The sequence below is a fragment of the Monocercomonoides exilis genome, assembly GCF_001643675.1.
Source record: "Monocercomonoides exilis strain PA203 chromosome Unknown scaffold43-869231, whole genome shotgun sequence".
In the NCBI taxonomy this organism is placed as follows: domain Eukaryota; phylum Preaxostyla; order Oxymonadida; family Polymastigidae; genus Monocercomonoides; species Monocercomonoides exilis.
The window spans coordinates 502,931-524,496 of record NW_027150588.1 but is presented as its reverse complement, the minus strand read 5'-3'; the positions used below and the strand labels follow the sequence as shown (position 1 = coordinate 524,496).

Here is a 21,566-nt window from a genome sequence, read left to right as displayed (position 1 = left end):
CGTTTTTTCAATCAACAAGGCAATAAAAAGATCGTTGCGAAAAAACTTCTAAATGCGGTGTGCCTTTTGAAACAATCATTGAATCGTTTATTTTTTATTTTTCTTCTTTGCTTTAAACAGTGTTGAAAGGTGCTCGTTTTCTTGGCATAAGATTTATCCAGGTCACGGAATTCGTTTCGTTCGTGGTGATTCACGCCTTTTCATCTTTGCTGGATCAAAAGCACGCTGCTGTTATGACATCAAACGTTCTTCACGTAATACTAAATGGACAGGAGATTGGAGAAAAGCTCACAAGAAGGATGTTTCAAAATTAACCAAAAAGCGTGTTAAGCGTAGAGCCGTTCGCTTCCAGAAGGATATTGTTGGAATGACACTTGAAGAAATTCGTAACACACGTAAGGCAAAAGTTATTGAGAAAGTTAAAGGAGCCGATGCAGCGGCACTTCGGTTTGACTGTTTATATATCATTTCTTGATATATTTTATTTATTTATATTTTTAGTGAATTGAAGGAGCGCAAAGCAAAAGTTACTGGTACAAAGAAAGTTTCTGCGAAACAAGTTAAACCAGGCAAACAAGCAAAGCAAGGAAAACAAGTTAAGCAAGCTCCTCCAAAAGCTGCTCCTCCAAAGAAAATTAAAGCTACAAGTCGTTAATCACTTCATGAGTCTTTTCACCGTTTCCTCGATTGAACAAATAAAGAATACAAATTGGATTTTTATTTCAACCTTTGAAAACGATTGAATCTCTCAAATTTAAACAATCTGCTTTTTTTAACAAAGATGACAAACAATTTTAATTAATTGTTTATTGTGAAAATATAACGCATAATTTAAATGGTACTTGACGAGATGATTCCTATTCCTTTTGATTCTTCATTTAATTTTTGATTATTCAGTTTTTGATGCACTTTATTTTAAAATATTTTTAAGCCAAAATCATTTGTCAAAATGTTGCTACGATAAATGCCTTTCAAGTCATGTTTAAGATAATCTTCAGCTTTGACTGTAAACAATATTTAATATCAAAAATTAAAAAAAAAAGATATCAGTCATTTCGTTCGACTTGTTGAGCAGTTTCGTGAAACATCAGTTTGTTGTATTGGACTATGGAATTTTTTCCTTTTCGAAATCAGAAAAAATGATTTCAAAAAGAATATTTATTCATACGGGACAGTATTTCGCTCTTTCTAACTTTTGTTCCACCCATAATATTACGCCTAATGAATAGAATTAGATATTTTACCATAACTATGAATTGTTTCGTAAAAAATTGTAAATACTGAATACAAATAAGTTATTACGAATAGTTCAACTTGATTGTTGAAACATCTGTGTTGTTCCTGTTATTACTCATTCTTTCCACAAATATAATTTATTTACCGAAAAACCATGAAAAACCCGTAACAAGTCTGTCTTTCTGGTAAAAGCTTTATCAATCCAGGTTAAAGAATTTAGAATAAAATCTTGGGTCATAAGCTATTTAGAAAAAAATGAAAAAAGTGTTTATCAAAACAATTCGAAGCATGATCGAAAATTATATTTATTATTTTTCTAATGATTCAAACAGAAAGCTTTTTTCAGCAAAGAAGAATGCAAACAAAAGACAGCATTCGGGTTAAATGGTTGATTTTTTTTTTTCTTGTTTTATGAAATGTAAAAGAATTGAAAATTTAGATTTTGTTGGTGAAAAGGGTGACGAAGAAAGAAACACTGCGAAGCAGTGGAAATGGAGATTTACAGCCTCAGTGATTGAACAATCTTCTGCATCTACGAAAAAGATGGCAGGTGTGCTATTTTTAGATATTTAAATCTACGCAAAACTTATTGTTTTTATGTATTTTTTAAATCATTTTTCCATTTCAACCAACAGTATTTTTTGCGTTGAGCTTCGTTCCTGGTAACAATCCATTTCAAGCAGTATTTTTAAGAGTTGTGTTATTACTTCTCCTTCTCCTTCGATCTCTTTATCAACGATTGTTTTGTTTGGCGGAAGGGAAGAACAATTGCTTCGTGAAAGGGAATTGTTGGATAAAAAGTCCAAATGCAATCGCCATCATATTTTTATGTTGCAACATGGAGCAAGTACGCCAATTTTTATGTTGTTTATTGGGATTCAGATAACGTGTTCAATGTTTAGAAAAGTTCACAATTACCCTTTTTTGTTCAATTCGATTGATTGGATTGGGCGTTTTTTTTTTTTATGAAGAAGTGCTTCTTATTTGCACCCACTCAACAATGCAATTCTTCCACTGTTGACTCACCATCTGGAAAGAAAGCAAACTTTTTCTTCTTCATCTTCTTCAGTTCCTTCACTCGTTGCTTTTTCCTTTTACAACATTGTCAAATGAAAGACCATTTGTTCGCAATGAAATTTCTTCCTCGCCTTTGTCATTCATCTTCCTCTGAAGAGTTCAACTGGCTCATTTCATTTCTTTTGTCACGAACATCTTCTTCTTCCACATTTCTGTTCAGTTTGGGATATTGAGGCACTTCATCAAACAAAACAGTTCGCACACGACAAGACAACACACAACCATCTTCAATGATGTTTCTCATTTCTTCGAAGAAACAGCTTCATTCATTTCATCTGAGCATCCTCAAAGATTGAATTCGCCAAATAAACAAAGCTTAGCCTTTAATCAACCAACAAACAATGACAACATGACAAATAGAATAGAATGAATTCTTTAAACAAGAAACGGAAAATGGAAGTGCAGATGGATGCTGTGTTCGCAATTACTCATAGGAAGAGACGAGACAGGTTAGATGATGAGAAAAGAGATACGATATGCTTGATCGGGAAAGCAGGAGAATGTTCCATATATTGAATGGAGATATTTGATTTCAATTGCAACAAGGAATAGATCTTCCGTCTGTTGTTGCTGTAGGCCGTTACGAAATTCGAATCTTTCAAACCTGCTATCATTTTTTCAAAATGAATGTTGCTTTTCTTTTTCAAATTCTTCTTCCACTTTGCATTCCCCTCCTTCCCGTCAAACTTCTTCATTTTTTCCTTCGTTTGCTCTTCCTCACACTCAATTCCAAAGCGCCACAGTTGCTTCTTCTTCTGCCACTGCTATGATATCCAATGCTCTTTTTTCCTGCACGTCACTTTCTCCATCTCCTTTCCACTCATCTCATTCTCGTTCCCCTCCGCTTTATCCTTGACATCTTCCATTATCTGCAAGCATTCGCTCTTTTTCTCTCCCTCCTCGTCTTTCGCAGCCACCTCATCTGCAACTTCAGCCTCTGATTCATTCAATTCCTTCTTCCTCATCTCGTTCCGCTTCATCATCTGCTTCTTCCTCTTTCACCAATTCTTTCTCCTCATCCTTCTCTGCTTTGAAATCTACAGAGCGCAAACAAACAGCTTCTGATGTTTTGCAACCTCTTCTCGATGCTATCCTTCTTTATGCAGCATTCAACATCCTCAACTCCAACAGACCTTCCGTCGTTGCTCGTTTCTTCAATCTGTCATCTATGTTAAAGAATAATACTGATGCTTATCCCTCTTTTGCGTCATCATCATCTTCTTCTTCTGTTTCGCCATCTAAAGGCAATAACAATTCTGCTTCTTCTTCTTCTTTCCCATTTGGATTCAATTATCCATCTGATTGCTCTTCATCTACTTCAAATGCATCTTCTCTTCCATCTGTCTCAAAACTCCCTCACACATAATCATTCTCCTTCTCCTCAATATCGTCCATGCCACTTCCTCCTCTTCCTTCCTCCTCTTTCCCTCGTGTGTCTGGGCATTCATCGGCGTTGTTGCTGCAAACCCTGGAAGAGCTCAATTGAAGCAGTTAGCTTATTCATTTCCTTCTCAAACAGCTTCTTCCTCTCACTCTTCTTTCTCTTCTTCTGTTTATTCTTATACACATTCTATTCAAGCTTCACTCAACAACTTCGGTGTACTTCTTTCTCACGCCAAACCGGATGTTCCTTCTGTGAAGACTGCAATTCCACCTTCTGCAAGCTACAACAACTCCAGTAATAACAACAATATCAACAATATCAATAATAACATTGTCTGTGTCAGCATCGGTGGAAGCAAGTATCCCACTTCATCTCCCTCGCTTTCCTCTTTATTTTCTGCAGCCACACGACAAATCCCTTCTTTCTCTGTGTCTTCTCCTCCTTCTCAATCTTCACCCTTTCCATCTCCGTCTTCGATCTCCTCCTATTCAACATACATATCACCACCTCTCCTGCCTCTTCTGTCTCAGCTTCCTCAGAGCGAGTCTCAAATCGCCTCATCAAACAGCGCCTTCTTCGCATCGTCTATTCGGATGATGGAGCACAATGGATGGCCTTCAGTGAAGACTGGCTGGGCGACAAAGAAGATTCTCATCCAGGGGTAGAACAAGGAGATGGTCTCGATGCATTCATCATTTCAGTCATACCTGGCCAGACTCAGTCGGAGCTCAGCACAAAAAATCCTGTATTGGTTTTGGGCGGAAAACAAGTCAGAGAAAGCAGAAAGAGTAGAAAGAAGGCAAAAGTTGCAGAGGATGAAAAAGAAAGGCAACCGATTGGTGAAAAGCTGCATATGGGTAGACAGAGTTGCAGTACATGCACTTTCAGACAGGCAGTACGAATATCTCGAAGCGAAAGCACAAGAAATGGAGCGCAACTCGTTTGCGAACCACTGCCTGAAGCTTCTCCGCTTCCATCTGCTTGTTATGATTGCTCTGAGCCATTCAAATGAAACAGCATCAACATTTGTGGCGGCTTTGTCATTGAAACTGGCACATCACGCGGCGGTGAAGGAGAACATTTTGGAGTAAAATGCGATGCTCCAGCAGAATGCGAATCTGTTTCTGGTTGCGTTTCAAGAGAAGAGGGAGGCGGATTTTGAGGAGACGCAGGAGATGAAAGGTGAAGGAGATGGGAAGAAGGGAAATAACGATGATGACTCAGGAGAAGAAGAAGACGATAAAGATGATGATGGGGAAGAGATAAGCAGCGGAGGCAAGACGAAAGAAGACGAGATCACACGTTCAGACACAGATTTCTCAGACCACCCGGTGTCTGTTCCAATCCAAGGGAAAGCATACAGATCATTTAGCATCTCCTCTGACCGCTCATCTCCCGTTCGCTTTCTCGGACTTCGCTTTCTTCTTCAACATATGCTTTTTCAGCCACATCAATGACTGGAGCGACAGCAGACTTCGATGAAACAACCACCGCATCCTTTTCGGTGTCTGCAGGTTCCAACGAAGTCATCCCTGTTTCATCGTATTGCAGCCTTTTTCCTTCGCAATCGCGACCGCCTTCTTATTTGACTGACTCCTCATTCCACTCGCAGACGAGCTCCAGGCACTCTGCTCAGACGATGCCACCACCAACCACAGCATCTTCTGTTATGAGTGGTTCTCGTGTGGTTAGGCATTCAAATGCTATGAAAGGATCTTCCTCTTCTTCCTCTCAGTCCATATATTGACTCTCTAAGCAATCGAATCTCTTCTCCTTCGCTTTCAGATGTTGATGGACGAGCATAAAAAAAGCTAATTGACAAAGAATTCTTCGATTTCTTCTGCTTCTTCTGCTTTTTTTAATGTTGTTCAGATTCCACAAACAAACAAACAATTTGCTCCTCCTCCTCATCCTCATCCTCCTCATCCTCATCCTCCTCATCCTCATCCTTCTTCCTTTTTCTTCCTTTTCTTCTTCTTCGTTGTCTTCTTCCACTTCCTTTTAACTGTTAATATTCTGTTGGCATTGGATCTGTCCATGAACATTCTGATGCATTTATTCCATTCAATTCCTCAGCACAAATGAACTGAACCAAAAATTTAATCATTCTCATTTTTTCGCCTCAATATATCAATCGTTGAATGAATGATATTTTCTTTCATAATATTTGGAATGAAATGCCATCAAGATGGATTCATTTCATTTTATTTCTTCTTCTTCAACACCTTCGATGATCAACAAAAGTAATGTTTATTTAAATCCATATAACTCCAACCAAATTCAGCTCCATGCCTCGCCTCACATTTCTATTCAGAAGCACAGATAATTTTTTATTCTATCACAGAATTTCTTCTGAAATAATGAGACAACGAAACGGAAATAACTTTTTGTGGAGAATAGCCGATTGGCATGTCAAAATTAAAAAAAGGAGGACAGTTCTGACTTTTCACATTTTGAAACCGAAGCATTGGCAGTGAAAACAGAAAAAACATTGAAGCGGTTCTTTTTTGAAATGGATGGGTCTCAAAATAGAGTTCGGAAGGTTACACAACGTCACACGCCTACGACATGTCGAGAAGATGACAAATGAATGAATGAGTTTTGGAAGAAATTCAAATTTGGAGGAGAATTCTTTAAAAACAAGAGAATAAATGTCCGACAAGCAATGTTGATTTCATCAAATGCACATGTGAGATGTTTTCTTCTATTTTGTGTGCCTTCGCTTCAAATATCTTCGACTTTGCCTTTATACACATCTTACCCACATCCACACATCCAGTTAAAGACGAATTCGAAATAACAACAATCTCCTTTTTTGTATTCTGTGTTTTTTTACAAATGCCCCATTCCATAATTCACATTCAAACATGGAGCTTTCTCCAACCCGCAATACAGCTCTTCCACTCCGGATGTGCCATCTACAAATATTGTATCATCAAAGAAACCATAGAAGAATATAAATAAATCGACATTCCAATCACCGAATGCCTCTGTTCTATCATGTCCAACAATCGAATTGTCCTTTTGATCGATGCTTTTCATGAAAGTGAACAAGGGTTCCTTCACAGAAACGACAAGGGATCCACACACAAAATACATATCTCTTCCGACGCTAGCCTTGTTGGCTGAAAACACGATATTGGTGATGGAAAAGGTTGTGGATGACACTTCCGAATCATCCTTGAACTCGATCATGAGAGCACCGCCTCTTCCTCCAGAACTTGTATCCTCGCTCACAGAGCAGGTGGAGAAGGTGGATTCACTCACAGAAAATGTGTTAGCAGAGGCAGATGAGGCGAATGAGATGCACCCGCCATCTGTGGCAGTCTGTTGGCTCAAATGTTCTGAGTTGATGTTGGTGATGGTGCAGTTGGCGAGGGAGAGGGAGAGGGCAGGGGAGGTGGCAGAGGAGAGGACACAGCTGGTGGGGGAGGAAGTGGAGGTGATGTGGGTGATGTTGGAGGAGTTGAGGGTGAGGGGGTTTGTGAGGGAGGTGAGGTGAAAGATGCTTTGGCTGTTGAGGGAGAGTTGGGTGATTACTGTGTGGTTGAGGGCGAGGGAGCCAGCAGTGAGGAAGAAGAGTGGAGTTTTTATAGTTATGGAGGTTGTTCCGGTGATGGTGGGTGTGTTGAGGCTGAGGGAAGGGGAGTTATCGGAGAGGTGGAAGAGGATGGGGGTGATGGGATTTGTGGAGTTGTGGGCGATGGCGAGGGCAGAGACTGTGAGGGAGCCCTGGGTCTGTTGGAAGAGGGCAGACGAGGCAGATGGATCTGGTGAAGAGGAGGAGGAAGAAGAAGCTGGTTGAGGGATACTACTTGAAGCAATGGTGGTGGCATCTGTTCCATTTCCAGTAATTTTTGTATTTGGGGCACGGAATGTGAGAGTCTTTGCAGGAGTGAAAGTGGAGTCAAGAAGAGTGAGAGAGGCATCACTGAAGGGAGCAACGCATCCGAGGGCATACTCCACCGTGGCACATGGCTTATTTGTTTCACCGCAGGTATCAACATCTGATCCGTTGATAGATACAAATTAATATTAGATATCATTGCGAAAGATTGAGGTGTATTTTGTTTTGCATCAGCTTGACAATAAATGACAGGTTTATTAATGAAATAAGTTATTTTCATGTTGAAGAAAAGGCTGAATATCTGCATTAAGAGAACAAATCAGAAAGATAGGACTGCGTTGCAAAACCTCTAAATATAGTTTGGTATTTCTTTCTTTCTGAAAAATATAATTTTTGAACTTTATAAACTTATTATTTGTGAAATTTATAAGTAGTGAAGTTGATGAAAAACTGTGCGATAAACAACCTAAGAGATCTTCAAGAAAAAGGAAAACAAAGTTCAAATGATAAAAAAACCGAAATAAGAAAAGTGCAAATCGCTAAATAGTTATTCTTCGTTGCCTTCTATTTCTTTGTTGCTCTCGTCACAAGCTATTTTCCGTTGTTTTGAATTCTCCATATGTATTTCTTCATCGTGCATTGATTTTCGTTTTCTTTTCATTTTCTCTCTGAACATTAAGTTTGATTCGTGCCTTTTTTCTGTTTGCTTTTCCACTTCGTCTTGATTAAAAATAAGACATTGTTGCTCAAACTTGCCATCATCTTCTGTTAGATCGTTTGCCTGTATATTTAGATTTGTCAGCCACACAGCAATTTCAATGTCAATTTTTGCATCATCCAGCCCATTCCGATATCTGTTCGCTAATAGCTTCCACAGACGTTTCATCCTGCCGAAAAACCATTCAACAGGAATCCTCTTTTCAGCTAACTGCGCGTTGTATTCGATCTCTTCTTTAGCTTTAGTATTTTTTATCGGAATTATTAACTCCAAACCTTCCACCACCCCCTGATATCCTCGATCAGCCATTATTTTCCATTGAGCGTTGGATTCATTAAGGCTATTCTTATGTCTGTCCTCGTTTGTAACCTGCAAGTATTCAATTAATGGATGTAAATCTCTTTTAAATAGAGAGAAATCATGAATGTGCCCCTCAACGACTTCAGATATGAATAAAGCTTCAAATGGATGAGAAGCGGCAACAGCAACTTGTATTTTAACACCATAAACTTTATGATGTCCGTCCCAAAGAAGTTTTTGATTTTCAAAACTTCCGACTGGCTTCTCAGTTCGTATGGAGGTCACATCAACTAACAACGCAACATCTCCGAATAAGTCGTCGCCTTCAATTAGAACTGGTCTTCTCTTTTTTTCGTTCATTTGCCTGAGAACATGTAAGATAAATGGACGGATGAAATTTATCGAGTTAGAAATGATATGGTTTGTTTTACCAAACCACAGCCCAATATGCGTTTGTGTTGCGCCTGTTGACAGCCATTCTAAATAATAAAGTAGTTTATCCGCAGTTGTGATAAGTCCCTTTGGTCCTCTCCTAGGTATTTTTGAAATTAGGCTGTCGAGTTCGCTAACAATAGTAAATATCTGACATTCAGACAACTTGTATCTGAAAAAGGCATTTTTTGTTCGGATAAATTCGAACAATTTTCCTTCTGGCTCTGGGGAAGGAAGGTCTCTAATTTTTATTTAAAAGATTCGAGTTTCAATTCTTTGTTGATAAGAATCTGATTCACAAATTGCACGTTCATTAATTTTTTCATTTTCTTTATCATTAGCTTTTCTATAAATTAATAAAAATTACAACCCAAAAATAATTCGAAATAATAAAGTCAAACTTATTATCTTTTGTAATCGGTTGAGAGCTTGAAATAAAACACATTTGAGTCAAACTTGTTTGGCTTGAACTACTGGAAATTTGACATGAACTCAAAGCTGTTGAAGAAGTAGCTGATAAAGAAGACTCTGGTCGAAAATGAATTCCGCTTGAATGATTAGCAATAGGAATATCAGAATGTCCACCATGAGAGCTTGAGCTGTTACTAAATAGTATATCAATTCAATTTTTTCAAACAACAGATAATAATTAAATTATGTTTTTTTTTTATGATTATGAAACGATGCACACATAATAAATGGATCAACCAATTGTAAAAAACTCATTTTGTCTGATAAATTATCGGTAAATGCAACTGTAACACAAGTGACTCAAAACACATATAAATCTTGTTTCCTTTTATATATTAAATCTTTGTCTGAAAGAATGGGTTTTTTTCGTAACAAGTATAATTTATCCGTTACAAGTCTTGATTTTCCGTAACAACTACACATTTTGCTAAATACAGATAGTTGCCGTAAAATATCTAATAAATAAATAAATAAAGGAAAAAAAATCAACTAATAAATCAGAAAGAAAATCGAAAAAGCAAATACAATAAAAATTTAATAAAAATCGAAAATGAAAAAAAATAGAAAAAATTATAATCATAAAAAAAACAATTAATTATAATGATAAATATTGAAGTATATTCACTTGGTTTTGGCATAATGTGAAATTATTCACATATATTTTTTTATACGGTCCGTTTTTTGAAAGTCTCCTGGGAAACTGAATCTGGACCCAAGGCCTGCAAATTTTTATCCAAAAAAAATTTGAATAAATATAGGAAGGATTCAGTTTAGTCCTCAAATGAAAAAAACAGTTATCATTGGATAAGCAAGACTTCAAAAAATGGACTTTATAAAAAAAGTTATAAATATTTAGAAATCTTCCTCCATTGTGGAGTTGCTGTCAATTGCTGAATTTGAATTAAAAAAAAAATCAGACAAATTTAAAGAATTATTATATTTTTCACAGTAATTTTTATTCCAAGAACTTCAATGGGTTAAATTGTTGGTTGATTGGAAATGAATAAAGCAATTATTTGAAGAACTGCTTTTTTGTTGCAAAACCTAACATACCTGATTCGCTTTCAATGGAGCAGTTTGAATCTTCACCTATTAAAGAGTCATCAGAAAAAAAAGTATTATTTAATTATGTTGAATCATAATTAAAAGCTTTCAAATAATTCATTCTATCCTTTATTGTTTTCTTCACGCTTTTTCCAATGCTTTAATCCATTTCAATATTAAAAGAATTTTCTGTCTTTCCATTACCCAAATAAACTTTCCTTTCCTTTTCGGTTTTTCTTTTTCTTTCTCTATAATTTATTTCTACAAAATTCTGAGAATCAATACTGCTGAGAGGAGAAGACAATATTTTTCTATTTTTCTTTGTGAAAAATAAAAATTTCTTCATTCCAGAGTTGATTAATTCACCCCAGATATTGTCTGCTTCTATTTCGTGTCTTTCAGATTTATTAAGATATATCAAATTTAATATTAAAATAAAGATTTTAGTTTATAAGAAAAAATAATGTTGATCAAATTAAAAAAAAACTTAAACAAACTTTAAGAATATATGTTTCGTTTCATTTTCTCTTTGTCCGTTGGTATTAAAAGACATATCAGGAGTAATTGTTGGAATATCTTGTTCATTCATTGTTATCTGTGTATCACTATCAGAAAAAGAAATATTATCAATATTAAAATTAATAAAATTATTGGCACAATATTCAGAATTGAAATTAGAATTGAAAAAACAAATTAAATCATCAATAGTCATTAAAACATTATCATTTAAATTATTTTTAATTAAACGAGTTAAATGACCAAATTCACTATCGCACTCACTTTTCCCGTGGTGCTCTACGAAAAATGACAAAGAACAAATTTTATTGCAAAAAATTGGAGACGAATTAGATTATAAAAAGTGTAATATGTGTGAGTTCCTAAAATGGGGACCATTATCACAAAAGAAATGAAAAGAAGAAACATCTTTGAAAATATCAAATTTCAATCATTGTTTTAATGATTCCAACACAAATCTAAAATCGTGAGATAAAATTTCTGAAAAGAAATTAAAACAAAATTTCTCAAGTTTATAAAATTTGTCAACTTTATGAACAACAAAACACAAGTGTGAAATTTGTTTTTTTTCATAAAAATTTTTACAAGTTTCGTTTCTTGTAATGGGCAAAGCCCAATTCTCTTTGAAGTCCATTATGATGGAAACTTCATTTTGTTTCATATTATTATTCACGTGATAAAAATAATCACGCTGGCATTTTGCCATTTTTCTATGGTTTTCAATTAATTCTATTTCTTCTTTTTCTTCATCATTTAATTTCTTATACTTTTTCATTAAATTCTTTTTTTTCCTCTCTAAAAAATTACCTCTCTCACAAATATCACAAAGATCAGTCCTTTTCTTGGCTTTTTTAAAATTCTTTGTTTTTTTACAAAACGTAGAATAAGCCATTTTGATTTCCAATTCATTCGTCATTTCAGAATATAAATTCTTTTTTATTTTTTCTATCAGTCTTTTCTCTGTCGGAGAAAAAACTTTTTCTTTTTTTTTTATCTTTTATAATTTTCTTTTCTTTTTTCTTTTCAAATTCAGATCGAGAGGAAGTTTTGACGACTTCTTTTCGATCAAAATCGACTGCATGTTGATTTTTTGAGTTCGCATCATTTTCACACACATTTTTAATAATGCAAGACTGGGATTCGTTCAGATCGTTGTGCCGAGGTTTTTTTTTCACAGCTGAAATAGTAAATACAAAAGAGTTTTTGATCAAAGGCAGTGAATAAAAAAACGATATTGATGAAATTCCAAATTGTTCAGAAAAATGCAAATGAGCAAACATTTTTTTCGTTTTTTTCAGTTTTTACAGCTACAAGAACTGTGGCACAACATCCAGGATTCTGCCATATTAAATTGACTTGCTTTATTTGGTGACAGAAAAAACAAGAAAATTATCGTTAACGAAAAAATAGAAAGGCAAACATTTCAAATTGGAGCAATTATCCTTTTTTTGTTCGTTTGAAGAAACTGTTTTTTCCTCTAAAAAATCTTTCCAAGCTTTTTTGGAGTAATAGAATTCGCTTTTTGTTACATTCTAATCACTCTTCTCCAGTTTTCCCATGGGGAAAATGTTTGACACACAACCGAGAACCAAAACCCTTTCACGCATATTCAGAACAGAAAGTACCTGCGAAAGATTTTCCAGAAGTTTGTTTATTTTGACTGTTCAGCAACATCAGCAACATTAATTAATCCAGATAAACAAAGAAGTTATTTTATTATTATCAAACAACAATTTGAATTAATGTTCACACTATTGCAATTGCTTTCAATTACTTCCCGAAAGGATTTACCAGGTTTGCTATGATGGATGAAGTGAATTAAGCATCCCTTCGGGTCCTCCGAATCCATGTCGTTCAAAGCTTTTGACATCTGTGCGACATGCCTGCTTTTTGTTGAGCGAGGCCTGTCGGAATACACGTTTTTTTTATTAGTGTTTATCATGTATCTATAATGGTTTATTTCAAATGAAATTATAATCAAATGTATTTTCTTGATATATTCTATTATTTTTGTGAGAGTGAATACAATGGAAAACAAATGATATGCAAAAAATGACTGGGTTAGAAATACTCTGAATAACGAAACTTACATGTTGCAGACTGAAAAGAAGAACTTTTATCTGAATAAAACAGTGATAGTTATGTTATCAACTTTGATGAAAAACCCCATTCAACGCAACCTATGAAAGATATTAATAAAAACAATATTCAACAACAATCCGATTTTTATTATCACAATTAATCACTGAAATATATTCCTTTCGATGTCAGAATCTCCGAACTTTTCTTCTTTTCTCATCGCTGTCTTTTGAACTATCAATCACTCACGAATGCATAGTTGCAAACAACAAAAAAACAACTTTAATAAAAGATCTTCAATCGAAAAGAATGAGAAATTAACTATGAGCTATAAAAATTTGCGCATACATCAATTACAAATAGAATCTTCAAGAAAAAATATTGTCTTTGTTTCAACAGATTGATGATTTGAATCTTAAACAATTGTCTGTTCGATATAAATGTGCAAACAAATAATAAAAATGTGTTGATTTCATTGTTCCATCATGGATATCAGATTTGAATGGTAATTAGTGCTGGATAAGTCTGTTGAAATCATGACAGATATCATTCAATACTTTTTATCTGAAAAAAATTAACCAACGAATAAAGAAAAATTGATAATGAAAAAAGGTTTATCAGAGAAAATCAAACATACAGACCACTTATTGAGTTGCTTCGATGAACGACTGTAAAAAAGTGCTTTCTTTTTTTGCAACATTTATTAAAGGAGTAAGAAATGATTCAAGCAATCTAGAACTCGAACAATTAATACTCATTTATCTTTTTGCTCGAATGATGCTTGCAATGCAAATGAACATGATTGTGGATTTTCAAAGTTTGATTGAGCTTGTCCAAATAAATCTTCAGAAAATGTATCATAATATTATTTGAGTATCTCTTTACTATTTTTTTACAGGAGCTTCATATACTGCTTTTGCTTCGTTTTCAGTTGTCAAAAAAATATCCAAGTTAACTTTTGATGATAGTTTCAGAAGAGAGGTGACTTTCACAATATTCAATGTTGACTTTTTTATCTATTGAAATTCAAATTATTGAGGAAACCAAAAATCTTGATATGTCCGAAAGAAGCATACAAATATTATCTGAAGTGAGAGCTTCACGAAACATCTGAATTTCCTTCTTTTTTGTTCAATGTGGCCTTTGCAGTTTTTTCCGAATTATTAATCATATCTTCATAAAACAAGTTATTTAACGATCAGAGCATTGAGTATTGATTTTCTGTAACTCTGCAAGTTTGTTGACCATGCTCAAGTTCATTTCTTTTGTCAATCAAAATTTATTCTCAGAAGAACATTTATTTTATTGTCCATAAACTTCTGAAGCATCTGAAAACACATTCTCAATAAACATTCCATCATCTACAATCAATAATTTTCTTGTGATTATGAAATGTTCTGGTTTTTAACCTCCATCTTTTTTCTTGAAGGAAAAAAACTTCCGTTCACAAAATCATTCACCCCGTTTCTTTTCTTATCAATAAAACAACATTTCTGTTGATGGATCTTATTCTTTTTCGAAAAAGGAAAAAAAGACTTTCATCCTCAAACAAATTGTTGGTAAGATCAAAACGAAACTCGAAAACTCTTTATCTGATTTTTAACATTCAATCCAAGTTGTTTCAGTTCTTATTCTTTTGCAATAATGATTGTGAAGCATTTAACAATAATGAGTTGTTGCATATCCATTTTCTTTTGCATTCTAATCAAAGACGTTTGTATTTATTGAGCCTTTTTGTTAACGAAAAATAATTCACAAAATTTTGTTATTTGACACGGCTGGTAATATGAAATGATTATTGATTGCAAAGCTAACGATCGAATTTATGAGATTTTATCAACAGAAATGTTTATAAGTTTAAATATTTTTGCTGTTTAACTGAAAGTTCGAATGTCAATGTTTGAATATATATTAAGGTGATATTTGATTAACTGGAATCCTTCGATGAAAATGAACAGAGACAGAAAAAAGAGGAGATTGATGGATATTTGAATTAAATGAACAAAGAAGAGTTTTATTATTTTTAATCATAAAAATTGTTTCATGAAATTGATAAAATGATTGATGAAAAGAAAACGAATTTGAAAAATTCAAAATTGTAGATAAAGAAAGTTGGATGTTTCAAAAATGAATAAAGATTTTAATATTATTCTTTTGATGAATAACTATTGAGAAGATGAATTTGAAAGATGATAATTGATGAAGATTAGGAAATGAATATGAAAAAATAAAAACATCACGTTGGTGGTGGTTAATGTTTCCTTTCGCTCGACGATGGCGTTTCAGAAAAAACATTCAGGCAGTGTTCTCTGTTTCGTGAAAGTTGCATTGAGCAAAACAAAAACGATGAAGTTTTTGAAGAAGTTGAAAAAGGTTAAGCAACTTTGAGTCACTTTAAATAAAATGAAGGTGTATTTCAATTTCATTTTTAACTTTATAAATTGCATTCTCCTTTTTCAATAAAAGAAAATTGAACGAGAACTTTTGGAAATGAAAACTTTGATACAATCTCACATCATTAAGAACACAGAAATCTGAACAGACTTGCGTATTTGATTGCTTGTCAGTTTTTGATAAATCGAATATTTCACAATTTTTGTTTGGAAGGAATGCTATAAAATGAATAATCCTTTGCAATAATTCAAGTGAACTTATTTGAAGATTAAATGAAACGCATTGACTGACGAAGAAAAATGAAATGAGTAAAGAAAATATGATAGAAGAACTTATTTGATAGAATGGACAATAATATGAAAGTTTTTCTTAAATATTTGTGAAATACCGAATGAATAGCTTGTTGGACAGCAAAGTTGCATTGTTCTTTTATTCAAGCGCCTGAGGAAAATTGCCGAGCAATTTGTGTTCATTGCATTTATTCATTTCTAATTGATGAGGAAGGAAACAGATTTTTCATGGTCGATGATTTGTTAAACGTTAAAGCCATATCTCTCAATTCATATAGAAGATTTCATCAATCAACTTTAGAGGATAAAAAACATTAAGGATTATTTGCATTGCTTTATGAACACTAGACGATGCTGCAAAAAGAGGAGGGTTATAAAATGGAAGAAGATTTATAAAGAGCCAGTGAAGAAAAAACTATTTGAGTGGATAAAAGATGAAAAATTTATAAATTGAAAAATGGGAATACGATTTTGCATTTTAGAATGAAAATGATGCAAGTTTTTGTTTGAAAAATGATAAAGATTGTTTTTTTTTTTGGTGCATTTAATCATGTAGAAAAGATTAAAATTACAAACAGTGAATTAGACTTTATATGCTTCGATTTTGTATTACTTCAAATATTTTCAAGCATTTGATAGATTTTTCGATTTTTGTCACTGTTTTAATTGCAATTAAATGAATTTACAAATACTTTAAAGAAGATATAAAAATTGAACTCTTGACTTTTTTGTTTTTATTTTTTTCTTGTTTGAAAGTCAATGTTTGATAGCTTTTATCTGTTGAACTAATAAAAAGTTATTGAACAGTTTGTTTTGCTTGTTGGATATAAGCAAAACTAAAAAGCAAGTTGACTTGAAGCAACTTTTGGGGTAAGTTCGGAAAAGGAAAATGCATGCAAAAATAAACAAAAACATTCTCAGAAATAAGATACAGAAACAATAAAAGAAAATACGTGGAAAATGGATTCAATAAAAAAGACATAGGTTGTGACTGGTTCATTCAATGAAAATATCAACTCTCAATATTCAATTAATTTATCATTTCCTAAAACATGAAGTTTCCTTAAATTGCAAACAAATAAAGTCAAATCTTCAATTGCTTCCCAGACGATGGTTTAACATGTCTTTTCTGCATATTTGTGTTACTGCATGAACAAATTGACACTTTTCATATTCTTTGAAAGTTCGCAATAGAGCGAATCAACAAACGCAAGGAGCAGGTTTGCTCTTCAATAATGAGTATTGTTTACGATTTATGGGTGGTTTAAGATCTAACTTCGCCAAATTATAAATTCAAAGAAGATCTTTACTGTCCGCAATAATTAAGAAACAACAGCCTGTTACTAAAAATTCAGAGAAGGCGATATAGAAGAAATAGATCGAATTCTGAAACTGGTAAGAAAGGAAAATATTATTGAAGAACTTACCAGGTCCTTACCTTGAAATACATCTTCGAGAATAGAAGGAAGTGCACAGCTGATAAAGATGAATAGAGAGCCGTGCACAGTGAAAAGACAATACAAGAATAGAAGCTACAAAATAGAAAACTGAAATTAAGATATCTGTGAGATATTTATGCAAAATGAAGATATGTATTTCAATAGATTTTTAAAGAAAATGAAACTACAAAATATTTTGTTCATTTATAAGGAAAATGAGCCATGCATGCAACGAGATATAGGAAAATTTAGAAATCGCAAGATAATTCAAGAATTAAAGAAGATATATCCACATATTGCAAAGAGTTTACAATTGAGAAAGAATCTCCTTTTATTAAAGATACAATCAATTGAAATGAAGATACGCAATATCAAGAGATTATTTCGAAGAATGATATAACAAAAGAGAGAAAAATATTTATGCAGACTAAAGTGGAAAAAGAGCCGTAGATTGCAGCGAGATAGGGATAAATAGAGATTCTACAAAATAGCGAAAGAAGATTACAATGGAAAGGAATAGGGCAATTCGGAGAAATATGGATAAATGCAGCAACAAAACATATACACATATATATTTACAAGGATATTTGTGAAGATCTATACACATATTGCAGCGATATATTTATACAAGGATAATTTTATAACAGTTGTTAAATAATTAAGTTAAATTGAAGCTGTGCATATTCGAACTAAAATTATAGAGAATCAAACTTAGTTATATCTCGTTATCATATGAAAAGAGATAGAATAGAAAACCGTGTTTTACCGCGAGACCAAGAGTGAAGAGAGAGGAGAGAGAGAAGAGAAAGGAGAGAGAGAAGAAAGAGCCGCGCTTTGCCGCGAGATCACGATTTGATTAATGGATTGAAGAGCCGCGTATTTATGCGAGAGATGGATAAATAGAGAATCTGCTAAATATCAAAAGAAGATTATTTAGGAAAAGAGCCGCGCAGTTCCACTTGATACGGATAAATACAATGACGAAATATATATATTTTTATAATGCAGGGATATTTGTGAAAATCGATACATGGATTACAGCGAGATATTAATGGAAAGATAATTCTATCACAACGAAATATATATAATTAAAATGAAGTTGCACATATTCGAGAAAGAGTTACAAAGAATCAAACCGAGTTTGATCTCGAGATTATGAGAAAAGAGAGAGAAAAGAGAACTGCACTCAGCAGCTTGTCCATGAGATGAAAGAGAGAAACCGCGTTCAATCGCGAGATCATGAGGGGAGATAGAGCAGAGAACAGCGCTTCGCAGTGAGATGATAATAGAGATAGAATGCTCAGAAAATCGATAGGCTTTTGCAAAGGAAATATAGACATGCTGCATTACTACAAAATATCAAAACTGAAAGAGTGAAATATCATAAATTTATTATTGGAAAGGATACGATTCATTACAAGAGAAATTATCACAAATGTGAAACAGCGAAATTTAACGGGACTAAGAGAGGAAAAAGGTACATGCATTGTCGCGAGATTGTTGTGGAGTAACAAACCATTGAAGATCGAAAGAGTGAATATGAAGAGAGAGCTGAGTTTGCTGTGAGATAAGGAGAGAAAGAAATTGAGAGAAATTGAGATTTGATAATACGATAATAAACATTACACTTTTGCGAGATAGGTGCAGATATTGAAACCGTGAAATTTTGCGAGAAAATTGAAAAGGTGAAATCCGCGAAAAAACGCGAGGAAAAGACTGAGAATGAGACTTCGGAAGACCGCGAGAGGCGGATACAGAAAGAAGCCGCAAAGTGCGGTGTGATGAAAATAGAAGAAGACTCCGCCTATCTCAGCTAAAATTCTGATAGACGCACTCAGCCGGACTTAGAAAAAACAGAACCATGCACTGAGAGTGGAAAAAGTCGTAGAAACATTTCAAACATTCGCACCGAGAAGACTAGATATAATTGCTGACACGATTGCTCCGGTGCCCTGTAGAACAATTTGTAAACTATCCCCTCTGAAAGGGAAGAGAAAGATAGAATTGTTTAAGAACGAGATTGTGCTTGTTCGTAATGGAGAAACATCGGACGGACACTGCAAAAGAAGATGAACGAAGCTCAGAGGGAACTAACGATTCTGATTCTGCCAGCCTGGCGGGGGCAGACCTGGACCCCGCCACTGCAGCCTGGGCATTCGATAAAGACCCTGGGGACCTTTCAGGAGTGCATGATCCCTGGAACCAAGATGAGAAAGGAAGGAAGGAAATTACCACCATAAGAATTCATAAGTATAAGACTGGAGAGGAGAATATCTAAGAAGTGACCTTTTTCAAACATGGGGAGAATTCGTTGGAGCAAAAGATATAGCAGCAGCAATACTGAAAAATCAGAAGAGTGAAAGTTATAAGAGGAGAGCGCTGAGAAGATTTAAGTAATTCCTGGATTGAGAGAGCATGGATGATACCGACCCCCTCACAACCAGAGATGCCAAATGGATTATGGCAGAGTTAACCGAAACACTTTCAAATACGAACCTCTCAAACGGAGTGATTCATCAGACAGTTCGGAAAGTGCTGGAGTCCATCAACTTTTTAGAGAAACCAAGATTGATCGAAAGGACATAGAAATATTTCAAAAGACTTATGTGGGGGATAAACCAAGAAGGAGCAAACGATACAAATCAATGTGGGATTTAACAACTATTGCAAAAGTGGAAGAAACCACATATAACTCAACAGACCCACAAGCACTCCACAGGAAAGCCCTCATCCTCACTATTATTTTTGCAACTTTAGAGCCAGCTGAGCTGGAGAGATTAAGAAGGGAGTGTTCAATATTACAAGAGAATACTGTATTAATAGAAGTGCAGAGACAGATTACATTAAGGAAGACTATAAAAAATTGATAAAAACAAACATTCAAATGCACTAATCGTTGCAGAAGAAACACTCCAACGTTGGTTTAATTTTGCTAGGACAAACTTTTAAGGAAGAACATGTGTGGTTGGTATAAGAGAAGGTTAACCCGCAAATATGTAGAGAATAAAGGAAGAATTGGAAGCGATTCAAAGAGAGTATGAAATACACGATCCTTTGACCGCACTCTCGATTAGACATAAAATTATAATACACATATCAAGACGGAAAAATTAGGTTTGGAAAGCGAGCAATATGCACGCAAAAGGGGAGCCAGGATCAAGAGTGGCACAAAAATTTAAAACTTTTAACCTGTTCAAGATATGAAATGGATCCTGTTGACGAATGACTTCCAAGAACCCCCTCGTGGAGAAGAAGAAAAGTTAGATATGGATACAGTAAGGAAGGATGTGAGAATCGAGAAAACAGATTCAGAGATGAAAGATTGCACTGAAAATACATCAGAAGCTGGGTGAAAAGAAGATATGAAAAAAGGAAAGAAGTTAAAGAAACGAGACTTACCGAGTTGAGAAGAGAGAAGGCAAAGAGAAATAACTGGGTTACAGAATGCCTCATCCCAACCACCCTTGCGTCGGAGAACACCTTTCATAGTACCCAGCAGCGTTAGCGAGCTGACTGGAGGCAAACACACTGCACCTCAGAGTAAGATGTTCATAGACAGAAGTAAGCGTAAAGCAAGAAGAAAAGGTTAGATGATAAAGAACTCAAGAGAAACGAATTCCCGGTAGAGAACACCTCGGAAACACCCCAAGAAATAAAGGGAGTAGAGACAGGGGCCGCACCTTCATCCGCAGTCCCTCTATTCATCCGCTGCACGATGACGTGCTAGACAGGAGGGTTTAAGATCATTACTAACAAATAAATTAAATATAACTCAAACAAAACAAATATATTTGGTAAAGGGCTTTCAAGACTCATTATTGAGGAGCAAAACTGCTCCTTGCGTTTGTTGATTCGCTCTATTGCGAATTTATAAAAACGCAGTGAGACAGGTTTGCTCCGAGATAATACGAATGCGGATGGAGAGACGATAGGCGGCTGGGTGCGAAGGCGAGAAAGAAGTTTGGGGTGACATGACGAGAAAAAAGGGCGAGATAGAGAAGGAAAGACTAAAGATCAACTGCCCGAAGAGATTTTTCTGCACCTGTCAACGACGCAGATACACAGGAATGAAGAAATTGCTCATATCGAGAGCGCACTCCTGATATTGATCGTGAATGATTCGCATAGAAGATAACAAGAACCTCAATATGCAGTGTGTGATGATTAGGATTGCTATGAAAATACAGAAGAAGAGCGGGAGGCAGAGCCCTGCACAAGCAGTTTTCTTTTCCACGCCTTGTGAGAGCGAGAGTGGTTTTTCTTTCTGCTCATTGATTATATTCGCCTCACCGGATCCCTGCACTGACTGCATAAGACAGCTCCGAGGGGCAATGTCCCC

The 21,566-nt window shown here is 34.8% G+C and overlaps 5 protein-coding genes across 5 annotated transcripts; 3 read left to right on the top strand and 2 right to left on the bottom strand.

Annotated features, from left to right (window-relative positions):
* The first annotated feature begins 24 nt into the window (after positions 1-24).
* On the top strand, positions 25-968 carry MONOS_10182 (putative 60S ribosomal protein L24-1). The gene is made up of 3 exons (XM_067862603.1): positions 25-57; positions 121-447; positions 502-968. Exons 1-3 carry the CDS (start codon positions 53-55, stop codon positions 653-655), a joined length of 486 nt encoding a protein of 161 aa, XP_067722142.1. The 5' UTR covers positions 25-52; the 3' UTR covers positions 656-968.
* Positions 969-3,077: 2,109 nt separating this feature from the next.
* MONOS_18036 (uncharacterized protein) lies at positions 3,078-3,296 on the bottom strand (the record flags this gene model as incomplete). Its single annotated transcript, XM_067871015.1, has 1 exon — positions 3,078-3,296. One exon carries the CDS (start codon positions 3,294-3,296, stop codon positions 3,078-3,080), a length of 219 nt encoding a protein of 72 aa, XP_067722141.1.
* A 1,011-nt stretch (positions 3,297-4,307) lies between these two features.
* Positions 4,308-4,709, top strand: MONOS_10183 (uncharacterized protein; the record flags this gene model as incomplete). The annotated part of the gene is made up of 1 exon (XM_067862604.1): positions 4,308-4,709. One exon carries the CDS (start codon positions 4,308-4,310, stop codon positions 4,707-4,709), a length of 402 nt encoding a protein of 133 aa, XP_067722140.1.
* Positions 4,710-4,794: 85 nt separating this feature from the next.
* MONOS_10184 (uncharacterized protein) lies at positions 4,795-5,154 on the top strand (the record flags this gene model as incomplete). The annotated part of the gene is made up of 1 exon (XM_067862605.1): positions 4,795-5,154. One exon carries the CDS (start codon positions 4,795-4,797, stop codon positions 5,152-5,154), a length of 360 nt encoding a protein of 119 aa, XP_067722139.1.
* Positions 5,155-6,529: 1,375 nt separating this feature from the next.
* On the bottom strand, positions 6,530-9,720 carry MONOS_10185 (putative nuclease HARBI1; the record flags this gene model as incomplete). Its single annotated transcript, XM_067862606.1, has 5 exons — positions 6,530-7,704; positions 8,283-8,926; positions 8,999-9,235; positions 9,396-9,599; positions 9,686-9,720. 5 exons carry the CDS (start codon positions 9,718-9,720, stop codon positions 6,530-6,532), a joined length of 2,295 nt encoding a protein of 764 aa, XP_067722138.1.
* Between the last annotated feature and the right edge of the window lie 11,846 nt (positions 9,721-21,566).